Raw genomic sequence first — 17608 nt, 5'->3', positions numbered from 1 at the left:
TGAGGGAACGCAAAACGTTTTTTCAAAACGGAACGCAAAATTATTGCAAGGGAACACAAAGCGTTTTTTCAAACAGAAAGCAAAACTGCTGCGAGGGAATGCAAAACTTTTTGTGAGAACGCAACATTTTTTGTAAGAGAAAGCAAAACTATTGCGAGGGAACGCAAAACTTATTGCGAGAGAACGCAAAACTTTTTTTTTTTTTTTTTTTAAACAGAACAAAAAACTATTGTGAGGGAATGCAAAAAGTTTTTTTAAAACAGAATGCAAAACTATTGCAAGGGAACGCAATTTTTTTTGTGAGTGGACATTTTTTTGTAAGAGAAAGCAAAACTATTGTGAGGAAACTTTTTGAGTGAACGCAAAAAATTTTGTGAGAGAATGCAAAATTTTGTGTGATATAATGCAAAACTTCTGAGGAAATAAAATTTTTTGTAAGAGAATGGAAAACTATTGCAAGGGAATGCAAAGTGTTTTTTCAAACAGAAAGCAAAACTATTGTGAGGGAATGCAAAATTTTTTGTAAGAGAACATAAAACTATTGCAAGAGAATACAAAACTTGTGAAGAAATGCAAAACTTTTTGTAAGAGAATACGAAACCATTGCAAGGGAACCAAAAACATATTGCATGGGAATGCAAAACTTTTTGTAAGAGAATGCAACACTATTGCAAGGTAACGCAAAACTTATTGTGAGGGAATGCAAACTACTGTGAGGAAACAAACTATTGCGAGGTAACTCAAAACTTTTTGTTTCAGAACAGAAACTATTGTGAGGGAACGAAAAACTATTGTGAGGGAATGCAAAACCAATTTCCCTCACTTTCCTCTAAGGGGCTTTGTATGTCTTCCTTTGTTTGGAAAAAAGTTAAAGTTAGTCCTGCCCCAAACTCAAACCACTGTACAACTCAACAGAACAGTGTTGAGAAAGTGCCACAGAACTTACACTCAACTTACCAGTAACTTGCATATAGTTGTCTCTGCACATTAACGTTTGATAGGTGAAAGCATTTTAACATAAAAAAAATAAATAAAAAAAAACTGTACACTTTGAAGTATAGGCAAACAAACAACTTGCAAACTGTGTAATCTAAGAGCTCTTATCAATAAAACCTAAGGTGAAAAGCTGCCATTGATTATCACTGTCACTGCTTTTCTCACACTTTATAAAGTATCTATTTATCTTTTCAACTTGGTTCCACCTATAGAAGAATTTTGATCTTCCAAGGATCCCCTTCTGCCACTCCAAGGACTGATGGGACACATAGTGACATGGTAGCCTTCAAAGGCACATCCCTCACTCAATTGTAACAGCCTGTCAGTATGTCTCAAACCAGCTGTCAATCAATCTGCCACTCGTCCAGATGTGCAAACATTGTATTGAGGAAGGGCAGAAACTGATGAGTGATGGTGGGTGTATTTTTTTCAAGCTGTGATGGAATACCATAGAATTATGGAAAGTATGATACTTGAAGATAGCAGTATAGACATCTGACCACCAAAATTAAATTCAGAATTAGTCTTGATTTATATAAAATATTATAAAATATAAATACATCAAATACTGTTGAACCAATAAGGAAAGACCCACACAAGATTTAAATGTACTGCAATTTTTACATGAAATTGAGAAAATATTTACAAAATATATAGACAAGTCACCCTGTCTATACTGGACCATAGTGTCATGTCGAGTCAAAAGATAATAGCTTGAAGTGCCCGTTATGGTGCGTCACGCTGACAGTGGATGGATGCAAGGGTTTAACTGCTGACGTGCTGCAGAGCTACTCCAGCCACTTTATTTTCCCGGCCATCTGCAATATACTGATTTTACTTAAATACCATACTTGTTACTTTTTGCCATGAATTTTATTCATTGTGTATTTACACTTCTGACTGCAAAGTCATCTTGTGATGTTTCTGGTCTATGATCAACTGCATTCATTGCAAAGTTCTTTGAGATAAAGCTGATGTTTGTAACAATCAAATTAATAAATTCTTCATGGCAAAAATTAGAAGGCAGTAATGCTCGCTCTTAGCCTATTTAAGGCAGATTAATTTAATTATAGTGTAATCACTGCGCTCAATACACCTTCAGACCTTTCAGAAACAATCAAATCACATAAATGGAAAAAATAAATAAATCCATCCAAAGCTAAATAGAGTCAAAGCATGTTTAACAGTACCAGCAACTAAATTTTTTTTTTGGAAGAAAACATTAGAGGTGTTTGCCTAAGCAAAAGTAGCCACCAAGATACTAGGGTGTTATGGTGGTTGCCAGGGCAATTCTTTGCGGTTGCTAGGGTGTTCTGCAAAGTTGTTTAGTGATTGTAATTGTACACCAGGTGAAAACACAAAAAGCTGCACAATTTCCGGTCTCTGTGTGGAATGAGTTGTGTTTGTTTAAATCCCTAACCCTAAGTAAGAGTAATAGTAACAGTAACATTTGTGTTTGCAAGCACCACTAATCATTTATACAAAAAGCAAAAACACCAAGAGCATGAGGAATTCAATTCATTTATTCCTTTGCACAAACACATTTTCAAAAATATATTCAAATCCTTAAACATTCTACAACATTTCAAGAAAAGTAAACAATAAAAAAAAAAACTTTCACATCTGAAAGTGTTTAAAAATGGTATACTCCCTAAGGATTTTTCTTTCCCTACAATATCCTGTATTCAATCTATACTTCCACATAAAGTAAACCAGCTTTTAAAAACGAACACCAAACCGAATACCACACAAGGGTGCAATACGACTACTTTAGGCCAATTATTCTGACACATATTGATAGAGAGAGACAGAGATCTGCAGTGCTACTAGGGAGATGAACCTGAGTTGCACAGCGGAGAGCCATGTAGGCAGAGTGTATTCGTTACTTAATGCCCACTTAACCGTAGTGTCTTCATAAAGGGTTTACCTCATGCAGGCAAAGGGATACTAGGAAACAGCATGTAGTGTGACTCACAGAATGAGTGAGTTTGAGTTAGTGTTAGAGAGATCATGCTCTGTAGTTAAGTGTTTGCATGAGGCCATGCAGACCAAGGGCCTGGTCTTCGTAATGTAAACTTTAAATCACAAATTCATTCTTCATAAGCAGAATGTGCCAGAGGCAAACGGAATGGATCACAGCCTGTTAGGAATGTCATGAAATCAAGATATTATTCACAAATACAAACACTATAGTTCAGTCCATGTGGATGGCTATAGCTCCTGGAAGAAGGCCACTCTGGATTTGGTGCTCTGTAGAGTGAGCTGTGGAGACAGTTCAAATAAGATTCAGAGATGGAAACCACAACATTTTAAACTGATAATTTCATATGAAATGGCAAATACTAAATACGGTTTAATTAGGACATTAATAACGTGAAAAATTACTATTACAATTTGAATTTTGTTTTTCAGAACTTCTCAAACTACTTCAAAGAGTTCTCATCAAAAAATCCTCCACATGCAGCAATGACAGCTTTGCAGATCCTTGGCATTCTAGCTGTCAGTTTGTCCAGATACTCAGGTGACATTTCACCCCACACTTCCTGTAGCACTTGCCATAGATGTGGCTGTCTTGTCGGACACTTCTCACACACTTTACAGTCTAGCTGATCCCACAAATGCTCAATGAGGTTAAGATCCATAACACACTTCCAATTAACTGTTGTCCAATGTCTGTGTTTCTTTGCCCACTCCAACCTTTTCTTTTTGTTTTTCTGTTTCAACAGTGGCTTTATTTTTTGCAATTCTTCCCATAAGGCCTGCACCACTGAGTCTTCTCTTTACTGTTGTACATGAAACTGGTGTTTAGCGGGTAGAATTCAATGAAGCTGTCAGCTGAGGACATGTGAGGCGTCTATTTCTCAAACTAGAGACTCTGATGTACTTATCCTCTTGTTTAGTTGCACATCTGGGCCTTCCACATCTCTTTCTGTCCTTGTTAGAGCCAGTGTGTGTGTGTGTGTGTGTGTGTGTGTGTGTGTATATATGTATATTAGGGGTGGCATGATACACCGCAGTTCAAAACTGTGACAATACGCATCGTGGAGATTGGATGGTTTTTGTTTGTTTGTTTTTTTAAATTATATGTATCAAATATGCATGACGTCCTAAGCCTACGTAACACGGGCATACACATGGAAATTGCTTTAATGCACAAAATGTGCTCTAAAATGCGCTTACTTGATTTAAGATTATTATCTTACTTACAAAATCATATGTTATCTCCAGTTAGGAAATCCTAAACCACTCCATTGAGTTCGAAAATCAACTCTCAAATCAGTTACCAAGCAACCAACGATGCTCAAATGGCTGCTGTGAATTAATCATTAGCTAGATGAACATGGAAAAACAAAATCGATACATATTTTAATTTATGTAATCAGTGACTGTAAGCAGCATATGTATCTAAAATTATTCCATATTTTCAGCAAAGCTAATTATTAGCTAATATTTCCATTTGGTGTCACCATTGCCCTGTTCTAGGCTAGGTTTAAATGCTTTGCATACGTCTTTAAATATAATAAAAATAATAGTAATAATAAAATAATAAAACTTTCAATCTTACCTTTTCTCGATTCAGGCTTAAAGAATTGTAAACTGAACCGAACCATTAGATGAGTGAACCGTTAACAAAAATAATAAATAATTTATAATCACTACTATGTACATTTATAGGGCGGGCAGACAGACAGACAGAAAAGCAAGTGAGATAGGTAGGTAGGTAGACAGACAAACAGATAGAGAACTATGATCTTACAACTCCTTAAGATCAAGAGAAACAAAATGTAATGCAATGGGTTTTAATGCATTTGTTGAGCTTCAATTACAGTATAAACATGAGACATTACATTTTCAGTGCCTCCTACTGAATCATGTAGAGTTCAGGAATATCAAACAAAAAAAAAATATTTTGTGAGATAGAGAGAGTAAGATAACATCCCTCTTTTTTAGAGCTTCAAAAGAGAAATCTCCATTCACTTGCATTTTAAGGATCTACTGAGTCAAGATATTTTTCTATTTGTCTTCAAATGTGTTCTGGTGAAGAAAGACACACACCTGGGATATTATGAGGGTGAGTAAATAATGAGAGAATTTTCATTTTTGGGTGAACTATCCCTTTATTCCAAATGTTTTTCAACATAGACTAACTTTAGAAAGTGTAAGAGGGCTCCTTTGAGATGAACGTATTGAAGTTTCAAGCTTTTGGCTAACTGGGAAATTTTTTATAAAAGTTAAAGCATGTGGGCTTGTATACTCAACATCAAGTCAACATAAAATCTAAATTTACTTAAAATAGGGTTACTTTACTTACTACTGCAAAGTAGCCATAAATAGCATATAACCACTATACTTCCAACAACACACATAACCAATATAAAAAAATAAATATTAAGTCTTAATGTAGCTTAACTTCTGAGTTGTGGCCAAGTGGCGTGTGGTCGAATCCAGCTTGCAACATTTTCCGAACCCCCCCCCCTTCCCTGTTTTATTAAGTCTTGCTAAACTACTATTTCTCTCTGAAATATGTCACATTACCAAATCAAAATCGATTACAAATGCCTTTAAATGTTGACTTGTGAACAGAACAGTGGTGAAATTTTATAACCTTGTAAACCGGTTGTTGCAATTTTGTAACATTTTTGTAACAAAAATTGCAGCATGAAAAAAAATACATACATTTGCATAAACATCATGATTTTATAACCAGTGGCTTCCTAAAAATACTTCCAAGGAGGAAAATACATCAATATCAAAGATCTGGTCTCTGAGGGTTCATTGACTTACCTTTTAATTACCTACAATTCAATCAATTAACAAAGGGACACTTTGACACTTTAGGACACTCAACTGCTTTGATGTGGTTTTTGACAGACTACCACATTAAAATGTTCAGGGAACAGGTGAGACTGTCAGTGTATTAAGAGACTTCCATTTCATCTCAATTCCTCAGGTTATAGCTAGCAGCAGAACACACCATGGTATGAAGAAAGCACAGCTACTGCCATTAATCATTGCACCGATACGACCTGAAAAGCCATCAACCCTTGTCACTTTACTCCAAGGTCCAGTGCTCAAACCACCTGACCAATAGTGATTTACAATGAGTCAGACAGTGTCCCAGTACAGGTTTCCAAGATGCCCAAAGGGGGCTCAACATCGGCTAGGAAAACATTCGATGTCAAAGATTCTAAACAGAGTGGATTTTCTTGGTGCTGCTAGCACTAGAGCTGCAAAGCCATTAACAAAGTGTCTGCTGTGGTTTGCTTAAGCTCTACTTCAATTACACAATCACATCAAGTCAGACTGACTAAACACACAGAGGGCACTCCATCCATCCAAACAACCAATCACAACACGGGAATTAATTAGCATGGCTTTAACGAGACAGTTTCACACATGGGCTGAAGAAAAGGATTCTACAGCTAAATGCAGCTTTTAATCTACCATTTCACAAGGTTTGATGAAAACCTGTCAGAAAGAAGATAAATGAATTAATTGTGGTTTATCGGTGCACGGTAGCACATTTAAAGGATCAAGTCCTTTTGAGAAATGGAGCTACAATGCACAGACATTTCAGAAGTGTTTAAGTGTTACAGTGCTTTAAAAAAGTATTTGCACCCTTCCTGATTTCTTCTATTTTTGTGTATTTTTCATACTAAATAGTTTTAGATCTTCAAACGAGATATAACATAAAACAAAGGCAACCAAAGTAAACACAAAATACAGTTTTCAAATATATATATATTTTTTTATTGAAGCAAACAATTTATCCAACATCCATACTACCCATGTTAAAAACCAGAGTTGTGGACTCGAGTCGCATGACTTAGACTTAACTTGGACTCGAGTCACAAATTTGATGACTTGCTACTCGACTCGACATAATCAAAGAAGACTTGCGACTCTACCTAGACTTTGACAACAATGACTTGTGACTTGACTAGGACTCGAGCCCTCTGACTTGGAAAGACTTGATACTTTCTAAAATCAAATATCATACTTGTACATTTAAAAATGTGCAGCAAATTAACGATTCATTTTACCCAATAAACAATTCATTCAAATTTTCAAATCTGCATTTTCACGATCCACATTCAACCAACCAGACAACCAACCAATCAACTTCCACGAGAGTAGGACCCAATTTTAAGATCTCTCGTTTAAGGACGACACAGCCCAAAGGTAATTTCATTTGGATATAAAGAATACAATATCGAAGGCAACAAAAGTACTGCAACATGTAGAACCTGTGATTCAAAAATTACAGACGCTTTATCAACAACGTCCAATTTTGTGAGGCATCTGAAAACCCACAGATAGAGGTATGTTGGGATTGTTAACTTTTACATGTCAGCTAAGGTTCAGTAGCATTTAACTTACTGTGTTAGCTGGGTTAGCTAGCTAGCTGCTAGGGATGGGACAATATATTGAATTTTGATATATCGCAAAAAAAAAAAAAATAAAGACAAACCATATCAAGGCAAAACTCAGTATCGCGAAATTTGCAACAACATCATAATCTCTCTATCGCTTGATTTGACCCCTACTGTGATTTTTTTTCTACACTGTTTATAGGGATTGCACAAGTCCCTGAAGTGCTTAAAGTTAGCTTTTAGAAATGTAAGTACTTTAATACCTGGAAAATCTTTTTTGTTGAAAAGTGCTTGAAATTAAAACAGAACATTTCTTCTGTGTTATGTGTCCATCAAAGATTAGGCACACTTCACATTCATTGAATAATGTCTTTTAATATCCTTCCTGTTCTTTACAGCCAGATAAAAAAGTAAAAACAGATATTAATTTTAATCACAAATTGCATGGATGTGCTAAAAAAAAAAAAGAGAGACATATCTCTCGTTAATAAACCAGGCCACCTGTCTGTGAGATGCTTGTTGCTTGTTAAAGTGACAGTGCCATTTTTGTGCTTGTTAAAGGAATATTCCAGGTTCAATACAAGTTAAGCTCAACTGACAGCAGTTTATGGCATAATATTGATTACCACCAAAAGTAATTTCGACTCATCCATCCTTTTCTTTAAAAAAAAAAAAAAAAAAAGCAAACCTCTACAATGAGGCACTTACCATGGAAGTGAATGGGGGCTCATTTTTGAACGTTAAAATACTAACTGTTTCTGAAGTATAGCCACAACATGTGTTAACTTGATTTCTGTGTGATAAAATCGCTTACTAAGCTTTTCTGTTTAACGTTATAGCCACTTTTAACTTCATTGCCATGATGATGTACTGTAATGTCAACAAAACCTAAAACCCTAACATGACTATAAAAATGACAATTTAAACAACTTTACAGCTCAAATAATACACGTTTTAACAGAAGAATTAATGTAAGTGCTTTTATAAAATTATAAGATTCACTTTTCTGTTTAAAACCTTCAAAACTTGGCTCCATTCACTTTCATTGTAAGTGCCTCACTGTAACCTCGATTTTTGCTTTTTTTTAAATAAAAGTTATGCCACAAATGCTATCGACTGATCTTAACTTGTACTGAACATGGAATATTCCTTTAGGAACTTGTAACTTTCAAGCACATCCCTAGGCAGACAAATTGAACTGAGATAGATCGGTGCCCTTAGTGAAAATATACAGTATATCTCAAACGATATTGAACTGGGAAGTGATGAACATACTTTAAAAGCCTTCCTGATATGAATTTAATTTAATTTATAGCACTAATGACTTGTTTATGACTTGAAGCTTAAAGTTGAGGACTTGGAACTTGACTTGGACTTGCCTGTTTTGGCTTGGGACTTGAATGCAAAGACTTGAGGCTTATTGTGACTTGTAAAACAATGACTTTGTCCCACTCTCTGTTAAAAACTAACTGCCCTCTTAAATGTAATAGTTGGTTGTGCTTTAGCAACAATAACTGCAACCACATGCTTCCGATAACTGGAGATCAGTCTTTCACAATGCTGTGGTGGAATTTTGACCCACTCTTCTTTGCAGAGCTGCTTTAGTTCAGCCACATTGGAGGGTTTGAGAGCATGAATTGCCACAGCATCTCATTCGGGTTAAAATCAGGGCAAAACTTTAATTTAGCTTCTTTTGAGCCATTCAGAGGTTTACTCCTATGCTTTTAATCATTGTCTGCTGCATAATCCAGTTGTGCTTAAGCTTCAACTCACGGAGTGATGACCAGATGTTCTCCTTCAGGATTTTCTGGCAGAGAGCAGAATTCATGTTTCCCTCAATTATTGAAAGTCGCCCTAGCCCTGAAGCAGCAAAGCATCCCCAAACCATCACACTACCACCACCATGACTGACCATGCTACCACTACCATGCTTGTGGAATTCTGTGTTTGATTTACGCCAGATGTAACAGGACCCCTGTCTTCCAAACAGTTCCACTTTCGACTCATCAGTCCACAGAACATTCTCCCAAAAGGTTTGAGGATCATCAAGGTGCGTTTTGGCAAAATTCAGACGAGCCTTAATGTTCTTCTGGGCGAGCAGTGGTTTTCACCTCGCCACTCTTCCATGGATGCCATTTTTTGTCAATGTCTTTCTGATAGTGGATTCATGAACAGTGACCTTTATTGATGCAAGAGAGGCCTGGAGTTCCTTGGATATTGTCCTTGGCTTTTTTGTGACTTCCAGGATGAGTCGTCGCTGTGCTCTTGGAGGAATTTCAGAAGGTCGGCCACTTCTGGAAAGGTTCACTACTGTGCCAAGTTTTCTCCATTTGGAGATGATGGCTCTCACTGTGGTTCTTTGGAGTCCCAGAGCCTTTGAACTAGCTTTGTAACCCTTCCCAGACTGATGTATTTCAATCAACTTTTTCCTCATTATTTCTGGAATTTCTTTCAACCTTGGCATAGTGTGCTACTGGGTAAGACCTTTTAGCCAAATTCATGCGGCTGAAAAAGTTCTATTTATGTGTTGATTTGATTGAACATGGCTGGCAGTAATCAGGCCTGGATGTGTCTAGTCCAGCTGAACCCCATTAAATATTAAATTCATAGATTTGGGGATTTAGTAACTAAGTGGGCAAATACTTATTCAAACAAGTCCAGTTGGTATTGGATAACTTTTTTGCTTCAATAAATAACATTATCATTTAAAAACTGTATTTTGTATTTACTCAGATTGCCTTTGTTTTATGTTAGATTTTGTTTGAATTTTTGAAGCAATTTAGTATGACAGAAGAAATCAGGATGGAGCAAATACTTTTTCACAACATTTCTATGTATTTAAGAGTTTAAGAAGTCTGTCCTTCTATTTACAATATGAAAACCATCCCGGCAGGTCGCTTCCAACATTTTGCAGCTTGGATATGGAATAAAGAACATTAGACAATGGGTTTTGACTATCTATAATCATCTGTGGTGGACTGCAATCAAAACCCGCTTAATTTTTTTCTCAATAGAGTGTAATAAAAATGAGTGACTAGGCTGCTTCTTGAGAACTTGATGTGATTGAATTGGTACTTGTTATTTAGGAGCTTTTCTCCTAAAGCAACTAATGTCACAAAATCTATAGCAGGGGTGTCAAACAAATTTTTTTTCTCAAATTATTTTTGATATTTTTTTAAAACAATGTATTTATTTATAGTGGTGAAAGAAATGCATACCTGATGATCAAAGCCACAAAAAAAAAAAAAGTAATCCATTATTTTGTACAGGGGGATCAAAATGACAGTTTTCACCTATGATTTTGGAGTAAAACTACAGGTAAAAAAAAAAACAAAAAAAAACTCAGGAAGGTTCATTATTTAATTTTTACACAGAGATAGGTAGGTCTATTACAAAAATCAGTTGACTTCTGCACCCCTCATTGCATTATATGCCAATGGTGTAAGTCCACAAATTGGGGGGGGGAGGGGAAACAACAACACGCTTTTTGTGTTTTTCCAAAGTTGGAGTGCCAATATCTCCAAGTATTAAGATATCCTAATATCCTTTTAAATTCTGGTTCAGAACCAACTTTCCTTTAGGTATTTTCATATTTAAGGCTCTATATTAAATACCAGAGATATGGGGCCCTCAGTGTGGCCCCTACGTAAACTGTATCATTTTTACACATTTATAATAGTCAAAAACCAAACAGGGGTTACATTATGATACAAAGCAATTTTTCCCTGTCCAGCAAAACAAAGGTCTGAAGTACAAGTTCTGTTAAAACCAGAAAAGTACCTTTATTCTTTCACATAAGAACAATAATGTAACAATATTGTCAAACCCTGCTCCTGGAGGGCCACTGTCCTGCAGAGTTTCATTCCAACTATGCTCCAACAAACCTCCCTGTTTTTTGAAGTAATCTTGAACACCGTTATTAGATGGATAAAGTGTGCTTCTTTAGGGTAGGAGCTGAAATGTGCTAGACGGTGACCCTCCAGGAGCATGATTTGACACCCCTGATCTACAGGGACAGTTCCCCTAAAGGAACTTCTGATTCAGAACCTTGCACATTGTAACAAACTCTGTAAATCTCTAGTTTAAACAGCTCCCCTTCCAGATTCAAGATCAAGATTTACAACTGGCAAAAAATGTAAAAAATAAAAATATAATAAATGTCAATGACTGGGTATCGCCAACCACCTACATACAACACATATCACAATTTGTATGTTAAGAGTCAATATATCCCGATGCATAACAATATCATAATTGGATCGCGTTTGAAAGTGCTGCAAAAATGTGAGAGAAACTCAGCACGAATGAGGGTTCAGTTTTAATCTCTCTCACACCTCAGAAATGGCTCGGACCACAGAGTTTGTGTTTATAAAGGTGACCTGCTTCTTCATTATAGAGCTGTTGGTAATAATATGAATACACAAATAGATTATTAAAATTAATGTTACAAGGGTCTAAATTTTCGATTCAACATCTTCAGAATACTCATCTCATTATATGATAGTAACAGCACAGTCTGCAGATCGGTCAAAATGAAGCTGCAAGATTTTTAACAGGTACTAGGAAGAGAGACCACATTTCCCCTGTGCTGGTATCTTTACGCTGCTTACCAGTTAGTTTGAGAGTTCATTTTAAGACTTGCTTTTTGTTTTTAAGGCCTTGCATGATCTTGCCCCACAACATATCTGTGATCTCCTTCATCCATACTCTGCCCCCAGGTCAATCAGGTCTCGCAATAAAAACATTTCTCTACGTTCCACAAGGGTGATCAGGCTTTTTCAGTAGCTGCCCCTAAGTTGTGGAACGGTCTTCCGTTTCATGTTAGTTCTTCTCATACCCTTGCCATATTTAAATCCAGTTTAAAGGCTCATTTCGACTCCCTAGCTTTTGAAGTAGCTTGAGGTATAAAGTGGTTTTGTGTTTATGATCTTTTTGTTTTCTTTGTTTAGTTTATTGTGTCTTTTTTTATTTTTGTAAAAAAAATGTAATAATAAATTGCTTTTCTAGTGTGATTTCCATTATCATTGTTGTGATAACCATTGTACGGGAAGCCCGTACTGTATCTGTTAGTGTTGTTGTTCTTCTTATTATTATTCCGTTGAAAATCTATGACAGCCCACAGAACCGTGCATAGGAAAGTTATGAAATTTGGCACAAGGATAGAGGACACCAGAGACTATTTAGTACAGACTGGTCACTTCTATTAAAATGAATGGGAGAAATTGGAACACCTACTGATGGTCAACGGATGTAGAAAGGAAGTCCTGTCTTATAGGGAAAAGAGCCAATCACCTTCTAGATACAGGCATTACCTATCAATCATCTCAAGAACGTGCATGCGCATCAGCTATACAAGCTGGAAAAATTTCGTTTTTTAGCGTAAAGATAAAGAAGCACAATTTCTGATACCAGTGTTGTCAGAGTTTACTTCTGATTTGAAATATGTTCTTTGATTGTAATATTAACCAACCGTTTTGGAGATTTTGGTCTTTCCCCATTAAAGTTAGGAGCTGCACTTGTATGCCAATTGTTTACATAGAAAAATAGCTGCCCCTGAGTGTTCCATAGATGGCCACCAAGTGTACTGGCTTGCTAAAAAGACTTTCAGGTCTTTTTCAATGTAACTGTCCCAGGGTCTCTCACTCAAACCCTCTAGCGCTACCAACAGTTCCAAATTTTGCTTATGTTTCGGCCTACAACTTTTGAACCGTAAGTCCCAGAAACAAAATATTTTTTCCCCCTCTGATTCCTTGGGTCATGCCCCATTAGAAAATATTGCATCTTTTTCAGCTCCACCCACTCACTTTCCACTATTTAGAATTTTTTGAAAGACCTACTTTTTCTAACTCCTCCTCGTCTGTATGTCCGATTCGCTTGAAATTTAGCATGTAACATATAGAGACACTCATGTCAAAAAGTTATGAGAATTATTATGGTAGACCACACCGTTCACGAATAACGCTATAACGTATTTGACTGCAAGCATGACAAAATGGACGTGAGGCTATAACTACACAATGCTCTAGCGCAGTGGTTCCCAACCCTGTTCCTTGAGACCCCCCCAACACTACAAAATTTGAATATCTCCTTAGTCAAACACACCTGATTCAACTCATCAGCTCGTTAGTAGAGACTCCGAGACTGATTTGGGTTTTTCAGATAAGGAAGATATACAAACTGTGCAGTGTTGGGGGGCCTCCAGGAACAGGGTTGGGAACCACTACTCTAGGGTATTGACACAAAACTTACTATATGTCATCACAAGCATGACCTGAGTTGACCTGCAGCGTTTCAGCACAGTGCCACCTGGTGGCCAGTAGATATGAAAAATAGCTATTTTTGCTGAAAATCATAGGACTCGTCTCTTTAATGGTCTCTCTTTTTCCTTAAGGCATACAGAATCGAATGATACCCAGTTTTTTCATGACAGCAATATTGGGTGTCGATCATTTCGAATTTTGCCTTAAATTGTCATTGGGGCCATGTCCTGAAGGTACTTAAAAAGCTTGGGTACAAAGAAATGCTTATAACTTTTGATTCATTTGGCCTATCGATTCCAATTAACATTTTTTATTGATTTATATAGTTGACAAAGAAAAACAAAACATATATAAATTGAATCAACATTTAACTCCCACTTCTACCCCTCCCACTTCTACCCCACCCCCTCCACCTCCCCAATCACCAACCCCAACCCGACCCCCAACGAACATCCCCATGGTCACACATAAGTACACACACACAAAAAAAAAAAAAAAAAAAAAAAAAATATATATATATATATATATATATATATATATATATATATATATAAAATAATCATCATCATACACATCTAAAACTAAGCCTCTCCACAGCCACTCAATTTGGCCTATTGTTATGAGACAATGAGTCATGACGAGTAAGTTGATCCCAATTTTTCCATTGTTGGCCATACTTCCTGTCCACCATTTTTAATTTTATTAAGAGCGTAAGTTTTATTTTCACAAAATTTTGCATGTATTATCTAGAGTCACTCATGACAAAAACTTATGAAAAGCTTTTTAATATATCAAACCATTCTCTTTTAACGCATCACCAAATTTAATAGCAGGATGTCAATAAGGATCTGAGGCTGTATCTCTTGAATGCTTTGGTGTTTTTTTACTTAAAACTTCATTTATAGCATTGTGACCCAAGCCCTTACAATATCATATCAATTTGGTGACATGGCCACCTATTGGTCAAATGTTATTAGCATTTGTATAACACTATAAATAGTAAAACAAATGACCACTCTGAATATAGAATTCCGATGATGATTTTAAGCAATCTAAATGTTTGCCATTGGTGTGCTTGGCCACGTAATATTGGAAAAGAGTGTTATGGATCTTAACCCCATTGAGCTTTTGTGGGATCAGCTAGAATGTAAGGTGCATGAGAAGTGCCCGACAAGACAGCCACATCTATGGCAAGTGCTACAGGAAGTGTGGGGAGAAATGTCACCTGAGTATCTGGACAAACTGACAGCTAGAATGCCAAGGATCTGCAAAGCTGTCATTGCTGCATGTAGAAGATTTTTTGATGAGAACTCTTTGAAGTAGTTTGAGAAGTTCTGAACATTTTTTTCAAGTTATTAATGTCCTGACTATACATTGTGATCAGTTGAATGCCACTTTGGTGAATAAAAGTAACATTTTCTTTCATTAAGAGCAAAATCTGTGCATTATTCCAAACTTTTGGCCACCACTGTATATTTATGCTTAATTATTATACATGGATTTCTTACTATTGTACAGCACTTTGGTTCAATGTCTGTTGTTTTTAAATGTGCTTTAAAAATAAACTTGACTAGTCCTATTTCTGAATATTTATTAGTATCAAGTATTACATTTAACACACTAAAACTTTGCACCACACTTTGTCAGGCTGTGGGTAAGATGATTTGAGAGTTGATTTTAGTCATGTAGGTCTGAACAACAAGCCCAGACTTCAGAAGCATTTAACCCACCTTTTTAAAGTTGCTTTGCTTGCTGGTGCCTTTCTCAGTGTTCTCATTATGCAGGATGTCTAGCGGCGTTTCTCTGTCTTTTAGCTTTAATGACTCAATCTCTGTCTTTAGTTCATTCAGCTGCTCCTGAAGGTGTTTGCTCTTCTCCATATACTCCACCCTGACAAACAGAACAGACACATTGTGAAAGTTGGTCTCAAGTTCTCCAACTGTTTTGTCTAAGCCTATTGAAAGCAAACTTTAAAACATGATTTTAAAACGAAATACTTTACAAACTTCACATAGAGTTGGAAATATAGTACTGAGATATACATTAAGCAGATGCTTTCATCCAATGAAACTTACAAATAAGGAACATCACAAGCAATTTATCACACAAGATCAAACCATTTTTACACTGCATTGCAATTCCAACTTGTAACAGTAAGATAGAGTAGTTCAGAAGCTAAGGATACATAAAACAATTTGGTAAAGTACAGCAGAGACTTTTTTTAATTTCTCATGACGTCATTTAATTTTCTCATGACGTCACTGCGCCGCTATATTGCTATGCCCAAACATTCAAATGTCCCTATTGAATCATCTCATTTCAGCAAGTAAACATTAGTCATTCAATCACCTATTTTATATCTGAAATCTGCATGTACATCCCTACAACGTAAACGTTCTACACATGTAATTATTTATTTAAACTCTAAACATCCTGCCTCTTTTTGTGCATGAGCTTGAAAACGACATACCCAAAGTAAAACTCTTCCAGTTCTTGAAACTTCCAGTTCTTTTGGAGCCTCGCTCTCCCCGGCTTCGATCACCATCAGTGAAGCCTGGAGCACACCTGCTCCCAATTTAAATTGAACAAAAAACAGTATCCCATATAACTGTGCCCGTATTTGCTTCATTTGAATCCATTGCTCTTAAAATCAATGGGTCAATTCCCACTATCCTTGCCATTGTATACCGCCCTCCCAAGACCGATTCTAACTTTTTTAATGACTTTTCTGAGTTTTTAACCCTCTTATGCTCTATATCTCCCAATGTGATTTTGTTGGGTGATATTAACATCCACATTGATAATACTAGTAATATACGTACAAGGGAATTTTGATCATGTCTAAATAGTTTTGGTATACAGCAATATGCCAACACTCCTACTCACTCCTACTTTATCTGCTCTCCCGCTGATCAGCTGATTCAGCGCCGGCCGTGCATCATCATGGCCCGGCCACACCCTCCTCCTCGTCACACTCTTCCCCCGCCCGATTCAGGCCGGGGCGCCACTGGTCTGACCAACCCCCCCCAATCTCTGGAGGGGAGACACTGCCCTTCTGGCCGTTTTGTCAGCCGGTGGTCCACCCCGCCTCCTGTGAACCTCGGGGAGAGACGAGGAGATGTGTGGGGAGAGGGAAAGGGCGAGCGGAGACGCACACAGAGAGCGAGAGAGAGATAGAGAGAGAGAGGAGAGAGTAGAACTTGCTCTCCGGCTCCCGGACGCGCTGTCGCCCAGTCCTCAACCCCTCCTCTGCCATCATGACCCCTCCGTCCCCAGGCAGACGGCTGTGGCTGCTCCCCTGTCAAAACTCAAACTTAAAACAACATAAAAGAAACACAGACACACATGCAACGCAGCCGCGTGTATCTCTCTCTCTCTCTCTCTCGAACTGGCGCCTCTGGCTCCCCTTTATCTGGCTATCCCGCTTATCAGCCGATTCAGCGCCGGCCGTGGATCATCACGGCCCGGCCACGCCCTCCTCCTCATCACACACCTCTAACAAACTTCAGTGGTGAACAGATCAGCTGAATGTAAACAAGTTCACCGAAACTGAGGTAAGATACAAACAGACATTTTCAGACGTATTTATTGTGAACATTGAAGTGTTTGTTCAGAGTTACTTATTTTATGTTTTCATTAAAAAGTGCCTTTTTCTCACGGTCACTTGAATAAGAGCACACGGTCTCTCTCACTCTACAACACATGCAGCTGGAGCACTGAGAGACACGTGAAGAAAATTAAACTCATACACTAGGTTTAAATGGCAATGAACACGTATTTATGACATGGATCCATGTATGACTACAGAGCACTTCAATATGAAAACAAGCAAATCCCGGGCATTTAAGGCGATTTAGAAATCCCAGTCTGACTTTTTTAAAGTCCCTTTTGGTGGTAAGGACGTATTGTCACCCTAAACAAGCAGATATTACAGCTTTTCTTACTTATATTACAACTTGTGGACAGTTTTGCTGCTTC

General features: G+C 37.2%; 1 protein-coding gene across 4 annotated transcripts in view; it reads right to left on the bottom strand.

Moving 5' to 3' along the window:
* Positions 1-2508: 2508 nt before the first annotated feature.
* nf2a (NF2, moesin-ezrin-radixin like (MERLIN) tumor suppressor a) overlaps positions 2509-17608 on the bottom strand; it is a 59282-nt gene continuing 44182 nt past the window's right edge. For 3 of the 4 annotated variants that reach the window (XM_051692835.1, XM_051692849.1, XM_051692827.1), the window contains 2 exons: positions 15361-15520; positions 2509-3258 (listed from right to left, as the gene is read on the bottom strand). In XM_051692835.1, coding sequence (XP_051548795.1) covers positions 3208-3258; positions 15361-15520 — 211 coding nt within the window. In that variant the 3' untranslated portion in view covers positions 2509-3207. Of the gene's footprint in view, positions 3259-15360; positions 15521-16100; positions 16196-17608 lie in introns of all 4 variants that reach the window. The other variant, XR_007896594.1, reaches the window with a different exon arrangement.

This window comes from Myxocyprinus asiaticus, chromosome 4, assembly GCF_019703515.2.
Source record: "Myxocyprinus asiaticus isolate MX2 ecotype Aquarium Trade chromosome 4, UBuf_Myxa_2, whole genome shotgun sequence".
Lineage (NCBI taxonomy): Eukaryota > Metazoa > Chordata > Actinopteri > Cypriniformes > Catostomidae > Myxocyprinus > Myxocyprinus asiaticus.
This window is presented reverse-complemented; position numbering and strand designations above follow the sequence as displayed.